A 17,739-nucleotide genomic window follows, 5' to 3' on the forward strand; every position below is an offset into this window, starting at 1 on the left:
AGTCCAACAAGTCAGACACGACAGCTTCGACCACCACCACATATCTCGTCCGAGATCGACCTACACTTTCAGGTAACCCTCGAAACAGTGAGGAAGTAATCAATTTGAGACAAGGCTTCATGTAAACCTTCTCTAAAAAGTCACGATGTAAGAAAGCAATCTTTATATCAAGTTGATGAAAATTCCAATTCTTCACTGCTGTAATTAACAAAACAATTTATAAAATTCTCATTTTAATTACTAGGTTATAAGTTTTAAAATAATCAACACCAGCAGTTTGTGTAAAGCCATGTGTGACTAATCTACCATTATAACTCAGAATACTACCATATAATTTTATCGTTAGTTTGGATAACCATTTGCACTCAACTATTTTTTTCTCATCGGGTAAAAGAGTCAGAGTTAAAGTCATATTTTCTTTGAATGCAAATATTTCAACATTAATTATTTCTTACCAACATGGATCATCACTAATGGCGTTTGGAAGCAAAGTGTTTATAGGATACTGAGTGTGTATATTTTGAATTTGAAACTTTAACTCACAAAAAAGAACAATTGACTCTTCAAATAAATTTTATAAATTATAAGAATAAAATAGTGGAATATTAATCTAGTTGTGATATTGATAAACCATTATTTTATGATTTATATTATGTTTAATTGTGCGGTTTAATCAAGTCTTCACCCACTAATTCATATGATTTGCATGTATTTACAATTCCTTCCTGAAAATGTTCTATGGTTGAAAACTTGCTTCTTAAAGATATTTTAATTGTATATTTTTAGTCCCCTTTATACCATTCGATTCCGTGATCTGTGTGTTAAGTGTTTCAGGCTTCATAAGGTACGAATGGCTTAGAGAATGGAAAGGAAGCTTGCAAAAATGGAAGGAACACAAGAAATTGAGGAGATGACCAGCGAGAAATGACGCGGGCACATGGCTCACGCGACCGCGCGAAATGGAGAAATTCACAGTGACGCGAACCCATACCTGACGTGAACGCGTGGGTTGAAAGCTGCACGAGTGACGCGAATGTGTGGACGACGCACACGCATGGCACGGAAAACGCTGAGTGACACGAATGCGTGGACAACGCGGTCGCGTGACGTGCGCGATCTGTAGAATTACAAAAGTCGCTGGCATAGTTTCTGAGCCACATTTTAATCCAATTTTTTGCCCAAAAATGCATATTAGAGCCAGAGAACATGCAGAGATGAGAGACAACATTCATTCTAGAGAATTCTTAGTTTTTAGATCTGATTTTACTCCTCCTCTAGGTTTTCTCTCTACACATTCATAGTACTTAGGATTTAGTTTTTATTGCTTTTTGACTTGGGATATTGAGAAGAGTTATTACCTCTGCAAGACTTCATCACTCTAGTTTGTTCTCGTTACTTGTTGCTTACTCTTTCATATCCTTAATTTATTAAGAGTTACAATTGGATTATTTTTAGAATTTATTAATACAAGAACCATGTTTATTTCTAATTGATCTTTTTTATTATTGTCTATCATGTCTTCCCTTATTCCTTATTTTTATTTTCTGAATTTTACATCCATGATGAGTATGTAGTTCTCTAACTTGATTGGGAGTTGATTGAAAGGAGACCCTTGAGTTGGAATGCTCAAGAGTAAAATTGTAATTGGATTTATTGTTGGATGGCTCTCTAGTCACTGACACTAATCTTTCCCAAGGGAGAGGATTAGAACTTGTGAATAGAAGTAGACTTCCAACTTACTTGACTCTCCTTTACCTAGTAAAGGATAACTAAGTAGAACAACCTTCAATTGTCAATTGATCTTGGGAAGACTCCAACAAGGATAGAACTTCCGATTAATCCACTCCCGATCAAGATTTTTATTTAAATTACATCAATTCTCTAATTTAATTTCCCGTCTATCAGACTCAAAACCATTTTGGAAAACCTCTGATTAATAAGATAGCACATCTTCCTGCAACTCGTTGGGAGACGACCTGGGATTCATACTCCCAGTATTTTAATTCTAATTTTGTGACAACCTTTCTAAATTGATAAGCGGATCTTTGCTGGTTAAGAACTGTACTTGCAACGTATCACTTATATTAATCTCTTAATCTGCCAATTTTTGCCACGTCAATTTTTGGCGCCGTTATCGGGGACTTGCAATAGTGTGCTAATTTATTGATTGGAATTTATTTATTTGCATTTTATTTTGTTTTTGTTATCATGAGCTATATGTCTCTTCCACTGAATGACTCGTTCATTGCCTGATTCGAGCTTAGTAACTTTTGATCCCAAAATTGAAAGAACTATTTCACGTATTAAGCGAGCTCGACATTGGCTAGCCTCTGAGGATGGTGAAGTGATTAACATCAATTCACCAGTCTCATCCGAGAGCAAATCTGAACCGCCATTTGAGGAAGAAACAAGCTCCTCTACTACTGATTCAGTTGATTCACGTGCATATAACATGGCAGCACCTAGGAGAATTACTATCCAGGAAGTTGGAGCCCCAGATTTCACACTGCAGCCGTATCAAGTGCATAACCCAGCGGTGGCTGTAGATTTTGAAATAAAGATTGCACTACTCAACTTGATGCCCAAGTTTCATGGCTTACCTGCTCAAGAGCCTATCAAGCACCTTAGGGATTTTCAAACAGCTTGTTCTACTGTTAAGCATGACGGTGCTGATGAAACTTCTATTCTGTTAAAAGCCTTCCCGTTCTCTCTTGAGTGAAAGGCAAGAGAGTGGTACTACACTCAACCTGGAGCAACTGTTTCTAACTGGGATACGCTTAGAAGAGAATTTTTGGAAAAATTCTTTCCAACTGAAGTTACCGATAAACTGAGGAAAGACATTTCCATGATTGTTCAGGACGAATATGAGACTCTCTACGAATATTGGGAGCGCTTCAATAATCTTCTGAAAGCATGTCCCCACCATATGATTGACAAGATAGTGTTGCTCGGCTACTTCACACAGGGCATGAAGCCTCAAGATAAGACCACATTGGAAGGTGCTAGCAATGGGTCCATGAAAAAGTACAAGACTACTGATGAGGCATGGCAATTGATCAGCGACTTAGCTGAATCCACTAGCAATCACAAGTAGAAACAAAGCCGGTCAAGAGCTATTGCAAAGGTATCCTCTAGCAGAGAGACTATTGCTCTAACTCAGAGTATATGTGAAATGACCAACTTACTGAAGCAGATGCAATTGAGTCAACAACAAGCTCAGCAAGCTCAGCCTTCTCCACCACAGCAAGGCCAACAGTTGGTTCCACAAAGAGTATGTGAGATTTGTGCTAATTATAGTCATTATACTGATGAATGCTCGCAGCTCCAGCAGGAAGACAACACTGTGGCAGCCACTCATAACTTCTACGACCGCCCCAATCAAGGATACAATCAAGGTGGCAGCTACAACCATGGATGGCAAGAAAATTCCAACCAAGGTTGGAGAGATAATTCTAACCAGGGTTAGAGGGACAATCACAACAGAGGTGGAATAACAGTAATAATGCCGGACAGCAGAATCAGAATCAGGCCTACAAAGCACCTCATCTAAGGCAGCCTCAAGCATCTCAGCAGACCCCTCAGCTCAATTATCCCTCTTCATCTTCTAATGATGAGTTATTACACTCTATTGATCGGAGACAGCAGGCCATGTAAAATAACCTTACTTCTACTCTAAATGGTCTGAACTCTACCTTGCAAACTTTTGTCTCACAGATTGGATCACTAAATAACTCCAACAATCAACCTTCGAGCTCCAGTGGACTTCCTTCTCAACCCTTACCTAATCCCAAGGGTGGCATTAATGCCATCACTCTGAGATCCGGAACCACATTACAGGAGAGGTACCAAGAGGAGCCAAGTCCATCAGAACACACCCCAGCTGAAGATGCAGTAGAAGTGGAAGATGCTAAAGAGGAAGAGGACATATAGGACATAGTTGAAGAAGAGGAAACTCAACCACAGGGTGAAGCACCAAAGGATGTTGAAGCTGCAGATAACGCCCATCCTGTCCCCTTTCCATAACTCACAAGGAAGCCTATGAAGCAGATGGAACTTGACCCCAAAATGGCAGAAATATTCAAAAAGGTTGAGGTAACTGTTCCCCTTTTTTATGTCATTCAACAAGTACTTAAATACGCAAAGTTTCTAAAGGATTTCTGTATACATAAGGATAAAATTAATAAATTAGAAACTATTCCTTTAGGTAGCTCTATCTTTGTTTTAATGGGGGGTATACCTGAAAAATATAGTGATCCAGGTCCATGTATGGTCAACTATACTATTGGAGGAGTGATATTTTCTGACTGCATGTGTGATCTAGGAGCGTGTGTTAGTATAATGCCTTTATCTATATTTAATGCTTTAAGGCTCCCTCCCTTAAAAAGGTCGGCAGCTCATTTTGTGTTGGCAGATAAAAGCATTATTACAGTGATTGGAGTTGCTGAAGATGTATTGGTGAGCATCAAGGAGCTCACATTTCCCATTGATTTCTATAACCTGGAAATGTCCCCTAATGACTCCGGGAGGCCATCATCAATTCTGCTTGGAAGACCATTCCTGAAGACTTCAAAGTTCAAGCTGGACGCATTTTCAGGAACTTATTCTTTTGAAATAGATGGCAGAATAGTGAAATTCAGTTTAAATGAAGCTATGAAGCATCCTCTGGAAGATCATTCTATCTCCCAGTGCGATATCATTGATGAAACCGTAGCTGAAGTTCACCAGGAAGAATTAGAAGAAAAGTACATAGGGCAAGGTCCAAGTGTGGGGATATTTTCAGAGGACAATGAGAGCAATTCACCATTATCACCGACCCTAGATAACCCGGAGCCAAGCCCTAAGCAGAAAATAGAATTAAAGCCCTTTCCTCCATACCTCAAGTATGCTTACCTTGAGGACAAGTAGAAGTTTCCAGTTATTATTGCAAGGGAGCTCACTTCCCAACAAGAAGAATAACTGCTTAGTGTATTGAGGATGCATACGAAAGCAATTGGATGGAGCTTAGCGGATATAGTAGGCATTAGCCCCCAAGTTTGTGAACATAGAATATTCTTAGAAGAAGGAGAAAAGCCTGTCCATCAACCTCAGAGAAGATTGAATCCAACCATCTTAGAAGTTGTCAAGAAGGAAGTGACCAGACTACTTGAAGCATATATCATTTATCCCATTTCAGATAGCGAATGCGAAAGTCCAGTACACGTGGTACCCAAGAAGTCTGGAGTCACAACAATAAGAAATGAGCAAGGAGAACTTCTGATAACCAGAATGTAGAACGCATGGAGAGTCTGCATTGACTACAGGCGTCTCAACCAAGCTACTCACAAGGATCATTACCCCTTGCCCTTCATTGATCAGATGCTTGATCGTCTGTCAGGTAAATCTCATTACTGCGTTCTAGATGGTTATACAAGTTATTTTCAAATCCATATAGCTCCTGAAGATCAGGAAAAGACTACTTTTACATGTCCTTTTGGAACTTATGCTTATAAGAGAATGCCCTTTGGCTTATGCAATGCACTAGCTACTTTCCAAAGGTGCATGATGAGTCTCTTCTCTGATCTCATTGAGACATGTATGGAAGTTTTTATGGATGACTTTAGCGTATATGGTGATTCATTTAGTCTTTGCTTGGATAGTTTATCTAGAGGATTGGAAAGGTGTGTTAGTTCAAACCTTGTTTTAAATTTTGAAAAGTGTCATTTTATGGTGAAACAAGGAATTGTTCTAGGACATGTTGTTTCTGATACTGGTATCTCTGTAGACCCAACAAAGGTGGATGTTATTTCTAGTTTACCTTACCCCTCCTCCGTGAGGGAAGTCCGTTTGTTCCTTGGCCATGCAGGTTTTTACAGGAGATTCATTAAGGACTTCAGTAAGGTAGCATTACCTTTATCCAGATTGCTGCAGAAAGACATCGAGTTCGAGTTTAGTAAAGATTGTGAGCAAGCTTTTGACAAGCTGAAGACCGCTTTGACTCATGCTCCAATTGTGAGAGGACCAGACCGGAGTCAACCATTTGAAATCATGTGTGATGCATCCAATCATGCAGTAGGAGCAACGCTGGCTCAGCGTGAAGGTAAGGATACTTTTGTAATCACTTATGCGTCTAAGACTTTATACGCTGCTCAGTCTAATGACACTACTACCGAAAAAGAGCTCTTAGCTATTGTGTTCGCTCTGGATAAATTCTGAGCCTATTTACTTGGTACTAAAGTAGTAGTGTACTCAGACCACGCAGCTCTAAAGTATTTATTAGCTAAAAAGGAGTCCAAACCAAGGCTTATACGTTGGATACTGCTACTGCAAGAATTTGATTTAGAAATTAAGGATAGGAGTGGTAACCAGAATCTAGTGTCAGACCACTTGAGTAGCCTTGAGCACATTAAGGCTGCCTCCACTCCTATAAATGATTATTTTCCATTTGACAACTCGCAAGTAGTGTCTGAAGTAGTCCCTTGGTATGCGCCTGTAGCTAATTATCTAGTCAGCCACACTCTCCCTCCAAACTTTACTAAGCATCAAAGAGACAAGCTGAAAAGCGAGTCCAAATATTATATATGGGATGATCCAAATTTATGGAGGTGTGGTGCTGACCAGGTAATTAGACGATGTGTGCCTCAATTAGAATTCCAGTCCATTTTAGAGGCTTGCCACTCATCTGAGAGTGGAGGACATTTTGGCCTCAAAGAACAGCTAGAAAAATTCTGGACTGTGGATTCTAGTGGCCTACTCTTTTTAAAGATGCTGCTGAATTTTGTAAATCTTGTTCCCCATGCCAAAGGTTTGGTAATATATCCAAGAGGGACGAGATGCCTCAACAGATTATGCTTTTATGTGAAATTTTTTATGTTTGGGGCATCGACTTTATGGGTCCATTTCCAAATTCTAATGGTTACTTTTATATATTGTTAGCTGTGGATTACGTTTCTAAATGGGTGGAAGCAATTCCTACCCGCACTGATGATGCTAATACTGTTGTTTCCTTTGTTAGAAACCATATTATTTGTCGCTTTGGATCCCCAGGAGCAATCGTGAGCGATCAAGGCACCCATTTTTGTAACAGGCGACTAACAGGATTACTAAAGAGGCATGGAATAATTCATAAGGTATCAACAGCCTATCACCCCCAGACCAATGGGCAAGCAGTGGTGTCTAATAGAGAGATAAAGCACATACTGCAAAAGATAGTCAAGCCTCACAGAAAGGACTGGAGCACCAGGCTCCAATATGCACTTTGGGCATATCGGACAGCATACAAGACACCCGTTGGGATGAGTCCTTTCTGCTTAGTCTATGGAAAAGCCTATCACCTCCCAGTTGAGATAGAGCACAAAGCCTTTTGGGCAGTGAAGGAGCACAACATGGAATTTGAGAAGGCCGGAGCTGAAAGGAAGTTGCAACTGCAGGAATTAGAAAGCTTTCGCCTAGAAGCTTATGAGAGCTCCAGGCTTTACAAGGAAAAGATGAAGGTGGTGCATGATAAGCACGTCAAGAGGAGAGAGTTCCAACCTGGAGACTTAGTCCTCCTTTCTCCAGATTGTGGCTCATGCCAGGCAAGTTGAGATCAAGATGGGATGGCCCTTATAGAGTAGAGAAGGCTGAGCCATACGGAGTTTTCCACCTAAGTCATCCTTCAAGCTCTGAATTCATCAAAGTCAATGGACATCGTTTAAAGCTGTATCATGGTGAGAAGATGAAGAAAAAGAAGGAGCTAGAGATCTTCCCCTTGGAAGAACCACCCACAGCAGAAGACTGAGCTAGTGGAGCGTCCAACTTAAGAACGTTAAAGCAAAGTGCTGGGTGGGAGACAACCCACCATGGTATGATCGTTCCTTTCTCTCTCCTTAATTTCCTTCTTCAATAACTCCTCTCAGTACTACTGCCTATATTTTGCATCTCATTTGCATATTGCATAAAAAAATCATGCACGCGACGCGCCAGCGTCGGCGATGCGTCCGCGTCGCACGTGCAATGGGACGAAAAGTAAATTGAACAGAGAGTCACGCGAGAGTGTGGCTGGAGGCGTGCCTTTGGCACAAATGGATCCATGTGACCGCGTTGATGACGTGTCCATGTCATGTGCTCAATAGCCTCCCCATGCATCCGCGTCAACCATGCGAACGCGTGGTCCTGCAATTCGACGTAAAAAGAGTGTATGGCAGTAAGTTGCGCTGGAGTTGGGCTGAACTCGTGCTAGACGCACAAGCCCTACCACGCGTACGCGTGCCCCATGCGTCCGCTGGTGCACGGATTTTGTGATCATCAACAATGGCTCCAATAATTTGGTAGCTCTCACACGTGAATTACACTTAGTCACAACTCCGCACAACTAACTAGCAAGTGCACTGGGTCGTCCAAGTAATACCTTACGTGAGTAAGGGTCGATCCCACGGAGATTGTTGGTATGAAGCAAGCTATGGTCATCTTGTAAATCTCAGTCAGGCTGATTCTAATGTGATTGGATTAGATAATTAAAAGATAAATAAAATAGGATAGAAATACTTATGTAAATTAATGGTGGGAATTTCAGATAAGTGTATGGAGATGCTTGTCCCTGTTGAATCTCTGTTTTCCTACTGCTTTCATCCAATCCTTCTTACTCCTTTCCATGGCAAGCTGTATATAGGGCATCATCTTTGTCAATGGCTACATCTCATCTTCTCAGTGAAAATGGTCCAAATGCTCTGTCACAGCACGGCTAATCATCTGTCGGTTCTCAATCAGGTTGGAATAGAATCCCGTGATTCTTTTGCGTCTGTCACTAACGCCCAGCCTTCAGGAGTTTGAAGCTCGTCACAGTCATTCAATCTCAGAATCCTACTCGGAATACCATAGACAATGTTAGACTTTCCGGATTCCCATGAATGCCGCCATCAATTCTAGCTTATACCACGAAGATTCTGATTAAGGAATCCAAGAGATATGCGCCCGGTCTAAGGTAGAACGGAAGTGGTTGTCAATCACGCACATTCATAGGTGAGAATGATGATGAGTGTCACGGATCATCACATTCATCAAGTTGAAATGCAACGAATGTCTTAGAATAGGAATAAATCAAATTGGATGGAAAATAGTAGTAATTGCATTAAAACTTGAGGTACAGCAGAGCTTCACACCCTTAATCTATGGTGTGTAGAAACTCCACCGTTGAAAATACATAAGTGATAGGTCCAGGCATGGCCGAATGGCCAGCCCCCAAAACATGATCAGTAGTCTCCTAAGATGAATAATAGAGACCAAAGATATCTAATACACTAATAAAAAGTTCTATTTATATTAAACTAGCTACTAGGGTTTACAGAAGTAAGTAATTGATGCATAAATCCACTTCCGGGGTCCACTTGGTGTGTGCTTGGGCTGAGCTTGATCTATCCACGAGCTGAGGCTTCTCTTGGAGTTGAACACCAAGTTGTAAACTGTTTTGGGCGTTCAACTCTGGTTCGTGACGTGTTTCTGGCGTTTGACTCTAGAATGCAGCATGGAACTGGCGTTGAGCGCCAGTTTACATCGTCTAATCACGAATAAAGTATGAACTATTATATATTGCTGGAAATCTCTGGATGTATACTTTCCAACGCCGTTGAGAGAGCGCCATTTGGAATTGTGTAGCTCCAGAAAATCCATTTCGAGTGCAGGGAGGTCAGATTCCAACGGCATCAGCAGTCCTTTGTCAGCCTCTTATCAGAGTTTTGCTCAGGTCCCTCAATTTCAGCCAGAAAATACCTGAAATCACAGAAAAACACACAAACTCATAGTAAAGTCCAGAAATGTGAATTTAGCATAAAAACTAATGAAAACATCCCTAAAAGTAACTAGATCATGCTAAAAACTACCTAAAAATAATGCCAAAAAGCGTAAAAATTATCCGCTCATCATCCGCACCGTTTTCAAAGTTTGGCCATTCACGTGATTGCATCAACCACGCGAACGTGTCACCCTCAAAAGTGGAAATATGATTTTCGAATAGAGAGTTGTGCGAGCACGAGGCTGCCCTCGCGCCACTAGCATAAATCATGTCATGCGTCCGCGTGACCGACGCGTCCGCGTCACCTCCCTTAAGTGCTACCCGCGCGAACGCGTGACCCACGCGTCCGCGTCGCATGCGCCGAACAACTTTTTCAAATCCGCTAGATTATCTTATCTTTTATTCCCCAAATCCTACTTTTTCCCCTTCTTATTTCTTTTTCCCCCCTTCTTCCTTCTTCCTTCTTTTTTCCATTCCATTCTCTCTCTCACCACCATTTTCAAGGTTTTTCTTTTCTTCTTCCCTCGTCTATTCTTATTCTTATTTTATGTTTTCTTTTTTTTCTTTTTCTTTTTACCTTCATTATCTATGTTCTCTTCTTCTCTCTTCTTCTTGTAATTGGTGTTGGATATTTATTTGGGTCATTAATTATTTTCTATAATTTGCTTATGGATTGTTGAGAAATTGTTTGAAAATTATATATTATTTTTATAGGGTTGCTTACATGTTCAATTTAATACTTTCTATACCTTATTCACCATGCATGCTATGTGTTTGTGAAAATGCCCGTATGGCATTATGCACATTTTTATATTTCTTTCAATCTATTACTTTAAATGCTTGCTTTTCACAAATACCCTTTCTATATTTTATTGATTAAATATAATTGTTATTACAAACAGATTGTTCATTTGACAGACTTGGTAATCTAACTTGGACATTGAATGCTTGATCTATGCTACTCATGCCTCTGCCGGCATGCCAATAAACCCCTTGCATTTAACTGTCATCATATGCACTTGCTATATTTCCATTGATGGCTTTTCACATGTAGTCATGACCATGTGTTAACGCCATTCTTCTTTACTGTGCATTGATTACCACCTTTACCATTCTTTTCCTTGCTATAACCCTTGAATTTTTCATGTCTTTACTCGTTCCCTTTCAGGATGGCCACCAAGAAAGGCAAGGAGAAAGCTACTCCCAAACCAACAGCAAGGAGAGGAACAAAAAGAGCATTAGTGGCAGAGCCTTCTTCAACTGCAGTTAAGCCCTCAACAAAAAGAATCAAGAAGATTATAAAGGTCGATGAAAAAGAGAAAGCCTTCCCAGCAAAGGACACTGCGCGATTTCCCAACTGCTACTGTAAGCAGATATTCCCCATTCTGGTAGCAAGGAACAACAACAACGAACACCTTCTTATCCTCTTGTCCCGTATTGCTGAATTTGTTGAGCCACGCATCAAACACAGCCACTGAGGATTCCTACAGAGACAGCCGCGGCAGGTTAATCTCTCATGGGTGGTTGAGTTCTACTCCAATTTCCACCTGCCAACCCTGCAGTCTGTACACGTCCGTCAGAAGCAAGTCCCCATTACAGAAGAGGCCATTCAACGAGCCTTAGATCTTCCCCCTGCTCCAGAAGGATTGGACGCATTTCAAGAAGCCACACTCAAGCCCTAGACATACCAATTTGACTGGGACGCTGTTCTCAGAGTTATCGCACAACCTGGTAGCAGATGGATTTTTAGATATCATCGTTCCCAGCCAAAGGGAATATCGGCTTCCGCTCACACCTTGGAGGCTCGCGTATAGGCACAGATTATATCCCATTACGTCTTTTCGAGCACTCATGAGTCCTCCTTCACTGCAGACATGGCCGTTCTACTATGGTGCATCCTCACAGACCAGCCTCTAAACCTACCAAGACACATCCGGAATGCCATGGGACACGTACAAATTGCGGAGAACCTACCTTTTTCTGTCTTGGTCTCAAATCTTGTCTCAATAGCCGGAGTTTCCTACAGAGCTGGGGACACAAAAGCCATGCTTCCATGGGATGATCAGTACGTCCCTATCGGAAAATATCTCAGGCCACCATCAACCACTACCACCCAGTCTACAGAACAAGCTACAGACATTCCCCCTTCAACACCACAAGCTCCTTTTACAAGTCAGCTACTGCGTCAAATACTGGAGAGGTTGGATCGGCAAGAACAAAAAGCAAAGCTACGAGAGCGCCGTAACCAGCACCGATTCAAATACCTCAAAGAGCTACTCACAGGCAACCAAAGAGCTGACAAAGACCCAGACATTCCGGACTCCACTTCCCTTACCAGCAGAGGGAGCCATGACGGTCCCGACTGTGGAGATACTGCTACAAGCCCACCTTTGTTCTTGATAGATGGCACCGAGGATGGTGCAAAACCTTAAGTGTGGGGAGGTCGGTCAGTACCTGACTTCTGGAGGTAAATTCTCTTCCCTAACACCAATTTTCTCTTTTCTTAGAATAGGATAGATCGCATAATAATAGGATTAATTGCATCCATGTTCTACTTGATTGAAAAGATAATAAGTTTCTTTTAAGACCCTATTTTTGAAAAATTTCACTAATTTAAATCAAAAACCTTTATGTTAAATTTGTTTGAAGTTGTAATTGGAACATGGTTATTGAACTAGAGAAAACACAACCCGTGAAACTTTGAGCCTAAATACATGGTTACATTATTTAACCATAAATATTTTTTCTTGTGTGTTTACTTCTCTATAATTGTAATCTGAATTTTGTTTTATCCTATATATCCAATGTTAATGTGTTATATGCATGCATATGATTGAGGCCATTGTTTGTTAGCTCACTTATCCCAATTAAGCCTACCCTTTTAATTACCTTTGTTAGCCACTTTGAGCCGTTTTAATCCCATTTGTTCTAAATCTTACCACATTACTAGTCTTAAGCATAAAAATAATTAAATATCCCAATTGAATCTTTGGTTAGCTTAAGATAGAAATTGTGTGTTAATTGAGTATGGGAAGATTGTGAGAACAAAGGTTAATAAAGGAATGTGTCATGATAAAATCATGGGAATTTGGGTACCTACTCACGTGAAACCATAAAAGAAAAATTACAAATCTATGTGCATTGATAAGCTATATAAAAAAATAAAAAAAATAAAAAAATATTTTAGTAAATAAGGGGACAAAATTACCCCAATGATAAATCAATGCACATATGATAAAATTAAAATAAAGGTTGATGCATGAGTATGGAATGTGAAAAGGAAATTCTGGGTAGCTAGGTATAAAATTTGAAGTTATATAGAATATACATATATGATTAGGTGAAAGCTTGGGTTAATTAAAGATTCAATTTATAAGCTCACTTAACCATATATACCCTTACCCTTACCTTAGCCCCATTACAACCTTGAAAAGACCTCATGATGTTTGCATTGATACATTAAATGTTGTTGATTGGTTAGGTGAAAAACAAAAATTTGAAAGCCTGATTAGAGAAGGATAGAGTGATTATCCTATACACTAGAGAGATTAGAGTTCACACACACCATCAGTGAGGGTTCACTGCTTGATTCCATGTTCCCTGCTCTCACGAGCTGTCTTCTTACAAATTTACCTGCTTTTACTGTGTGATTTGAACTAGTGGAATCTGCTTCATGTTTTGTTTTTGAGAACTTATTTATTTTTAATCAAATAGACAAAATCATATAGTTGCATTCATCTATGTAGGTTGCATTGCATTGCATGAGTCTTACGTGTCCATATTCATTCATATTTATCTCCTTCAACTAAGCATGAGGACATGCTAATGTTTAAGTGTGGTGAGGTTGATAAACCATTATTTTATGATTTATATTATGTTTAATTGTGTGGTTTTATCAAGTCTTCACCCACTTATTCATATGATTTGCATGTATTTACATTTCCTTCCTGAAAATGTTCTATGGTTGAAAACTTGCTTCCTAAAGATCTTTTAATTGTATATTTTTAGTCCCTTTTATACCATTCGATGTTGTGATCTGTGTGTTAAGTGTTTCAGGCTTCATAGGGTAGGAATGGCTTAGAGAATGGAAAGGAAGCTTGCAAAAAAGGAAGAAACACAAGAAATTGAGAAGATGACCAGCGAGAAGTGACGCGGGCGCATGGCTCACATGATCGCGCAAAATGGAGAAATTCACAGCGACGCGAACGCGTGGGTTGAAAGCTGCACGAGTGACGCGAATGCGTGGATGACGCGCACACGTGGCATGGAAAACGCTGAGTGACGCGAACGCGTGGACAACATGCAGAGACGAGAGACAACATTCATTCCAGAGAATTCTTAGTTTTTAGATCTGATTTTACTCTTCCTCTAGATTTTCTCTCTACACATTCATAGTACTTATGATTTGGTTTTTATTGCTTTTTGGCTTGGGATGTTGAGAAGAGTTATTACCTCCGCAAGACTTCATCACTCTAGTTTGTTCTCTTTACTTGTTGCTTACTCTTTTATATCCTTAATTTATTCAGAGTTACAATTGGATTATTTTTAGAATTTATTAATACAAGAACCATTTTTATTTCTAATTGATCTTTTTTATTATTGTCTATCATGTCTTCCCTTATTCCTTATTTTTATTTTCTGAATTTTACATCCATGATGAGTGAATAGTTCTTTAACTTGATTGGGAGTTGATTGAAAGGAGACCCTTGAGTTGGAATGCTCAAGAGTAAAATTTAATTCGGTTTATTGTTGGATGGCTCTCTAGTCACTGACACTAATCCTTCCCAAGGGAGAGGATTAGAACTTGTGAATAGAAGTAGACTTCGAACTTACTTGACTCTCCTTTACCTAGTAAAGGATAACTAAGTAGAACAAGCTTCAATTGTCAATTGATCTTGGAAAGACTCCAACAAGGATAGAACTTCCGATTAATCCACTCCCGGTCAAGATTTTTATTTAAATTACATCAATTCTCTAATTTAATTTCCCGTCTATCAAACTCAAAATCATTTTGGAAAACCTCTGATTAATAAGTAGTACATCTTCCTGCAACTCGTTGGGAGATGGCCTAGGATTCATACTCCCAGTATTTTAATTCTAATTTTGTGACAACCCTTCTAAATTGATAAGTGGATCTTTGTTGGTTAAGAACTGTACTTGCAACGTATCACTCATATTAATCTCTTAATCTGCCAATTTCCACCACGTCAGATATGTAATAGTTGATGAGGTATCCATGCAATGGTAGTCCACTACATATGTTGATTTTCTTTTAAGTTTAGTTGAGTGCCTAATTTATAAATGTTGGTGGGTAAGTGTTGGTGCATTATTCATGGATGTTGATTATCAATGATCATATTATTATATATGAATGTAGGACTATGCTCCATTAGATGCATGGTGCATGAAATTGTAATCACACTTACAATTCCGCACAACTAACCAGCAAGTGCACTGGGTCATCCAAGTAATACCTTACGTGAGTAAGGGTCGATCCTACGGAGATTGTCGGCTTGAAGCAAGCTATGGTTACCTTGTAACTCTTAGTCAGGAGATTAATAATGAAAAGGGTTTTTGTTTGCAATATAATAGAAGAGCATGAAATAAAAGGTACTTGTGGTTCAATAATGGAGAATAGGTTGGAGTTTTGGAGATGCTCTGTCATCTGAATCTCTGCTTTCCAACTATCTTCTTCTTCACGCACGCAAGGCTCCTTCTATGGCAAGCTGTGTGTAGGGTGTCACCATTGTCAATGGCTACTTCCCATCCTCTCAGTGAAAAATGGTCCATGTGCGCTACCACCGCACGGCTAATTATCTGTCGGTTCTTGGTGCACGAAATTGTGATCATCAATGGCGCCATCAACATGGTACGCACAATTGTAATCTCAACTATTTATCACAACTTCGCACAACTAACCAGCAAGTGTACTGGGTCGTCCAAGTAATAAACCTTACGCGAGTAAGGGTCGATCCCACAGAGATTGTTGGTATGAAGCAAGCTATGGTCACCTTGTAAATCTTAGTCAGGCAAACTCAAATGGTTATGAATGATGAATAAAACATAAAGATAAAGATAGAGATACTTATGTATTTCATTGGTGGGAATTTCAGATAAGCGTATGAAGATGCTTGGTCCCTTCCGTCTCTCTGCTTTCCTACTGTCTTCATCCAATCCTTCTTACTCCTTTCCATGGCAAGCTGTATGCAAGGGTTTCACCGTTGTCAGTGGCTACCTCCCATCCTCTCAGTGGTACAGCAGAGCTCCACACCTTAATCTATGGTGTGTAGAAACTCCACCATTGAAAATACATAAGAAAAAGGTCTAGGCATGGCCATGAGGCCAGCCCCCAAAACGTGATCAAAAGATTCCAAAGAACCAAAGATGATCAAAGGATCTAAAGATGAAAATACAATAGTAAAAGGTCCTACTTATAGAGAACTAGTAGCCTAGGGTTTACAAAGATGAGTAAATGACATAAAAATCCACTTCCGGGCCCACTTGGTGTGTGCTTGGGCTGAGCATTGATGCATTTTCGTGTAAAGACTTCTCTTGGAGTTAAACGCCAGCTTTTATGCCAGTTTGGGCGTTTAACTCCCATTCTTGTGCCAGTTCCGGCGTTTAACGCTAGGAATTCTGATGGTGACTTTGAACGCCGGTTTGGGCCATCAAATCTTGGGCAAAGTATGAACTATCATATTTGCTGGAAAGCCCAGGATGTCTACTTTCCAACACCGTTGAGAGCGTGCCAATTGGGCTTCTGTAGCTCCAGAAAATCCACTTTGAGTGCAGGGAGGTCAGAATCCAACAGCATCTGCAGTCCTTTTCAGCCTCTGAATCAGATTTTTGCTCAGGTCCCTCAATTTCAGCCAGAAAATACCTGAAATCACAGAAAAACACACAAACTCATAGTAAAGTCCAGAAAAGTGAATTTTAACTAAAAACTAATAAAAATATACTAAAAACTAACTAGATCATACTAAAAACATACTAAAAACAATGCCAAAAAGCGTACATATTATCCGCTCATCAAGCACTCTTGGAGCTTTAAAATGGGCGTGGCACGCCAGGGCTAGGCATGGCACGCCAACTATATTTTCTAGAGAACAATTTTGAAGACCACAAAGGGGCATGGCACGCTAGGCTGGGTGTGGCATGCTGACCTGATGATCAAGAAATTGATGGTATAGAATTTCACAAATGAAATCTCATTGCAAGTATAGCTTCTAAACCAACAATAATCCTTTCAACTTTGCTAGAGTCCCCAACTAGAGGTGTCCAGGGTTCTTAAGCACACTCTTTTTGCCTTGGATCACAACTTTATTTCTTTCTTTTTCTCTTTTTTTCGTTTTCTTTTCTCCCTTTTTTTTCTCCCTTTTTTTTGTATTCACTGCTTTTTCTTGCTTCAAGAATCATTTTTATGATTTTTCAGATCCTCAGTAACATGTCTCCTTTTTCATCATTCTTTCAAGAGCCAACATTCATGAACCACAAATTCAAAAGACATATGCACTATTTAAGCATACATTCAGAGAACAAAAATGTTGCCACCACATCAAAATAATTAAACTGTTATAAAATTCAAAATTCATGCAATTCTTCTCTTTTTTCAATTAAGAACATTTTTCATTTAAGAGAGGTGATGGATTCATAGGACATTCATATCTTTAAGGCATAGACACTAAGACACTAATGATCACAAGACACAAACATAGATAAACATAAGCACTAAAATTCGAAAAACAGGATAATAAAGAACAAGAAAATTAAAGAACGGGTCCACCTTAGTGATGGCGGCTTGTTCTTCCTCTTGAAGATCCTATGGAGTGCTTGAGCTCCTCAATGTCTCTTCCTTGTCTTTGTTGCTCCTCTCTCATGATTCTTTGATCTTCTATAATTTCATGGAGGAGAATGGAATGTTCTTGGTGCTCCACCCTTAGTTGTCCCATGTTGGAACTCAATTCTCCTAGGGAGGTGTTTAGTTGCTCCCAATA

The 17,739-nt window shown here is 39.8% G+C and overlaps 1 protein-coding gene and 1 non-coding gene across 2 annotated transcripts; one reads left to right on the top strand and one right to left on the bottom strand.

Annotated features, from left to right (window-relative positions):
- Positions 1-2,233: 2,233 nt before the first annotated feature.
- Positions 2,234-3,930, top strand: LOC107465907 (uncharacterized). The gene is made up of 2 exons (XM_016084893.1): positions 2,234-2,542; positions 3,715-3,930. Exons 1-2 carry the CDS (start codon positions 2,234-2,236, stop codon positions 3,928-3,930), a joined length of 525 nt encoding a protein of 174 aa, XP_015940379.1.
- On the bottom strand, positions 2,825-2,932 carry LOC127742169 (small nucleolar RNA R71). Its single transcript, XR_008003356.1, has one exon. It is a non-coding gene; the product is annotated as a small nucleolar RNA R71 (small nucleolar RNA).
- Positions 3,931-17,739: the final 13,809 nt, after the last annotated feature.

This window comes from Arachis duranensis, chromosome 9, assembly GCF_000817695.3.
Source record: "Arachis duranensis cultivar V14167 chromosome 9, aradu.V14167.gnm2.J7QH, whole genome shotgun sequence".
NCBI classification, from domain to species: Eukaryota; Viridiplantae; Streptophyta; class Magnoliopsida; order Fabales; family Fabaceae; genus Arachis; species Arachis duranensis.

Coding starts and splice junctions, on each gene's coding strand:
- LOC107465907 (XM_016084893.1), top strand. CDS start 2,234: ATGACTCGTTCATTGCCTGATTCGAGCTTAGTAACTTTTGATCCCAAA. Junction 2,543..3,714: donor TGCATAACCCAGCGGTGGCT/GTAGATTTTGAA, acceptor TTTGTCTCACAG/ATTGGATCACTAAATAACTC.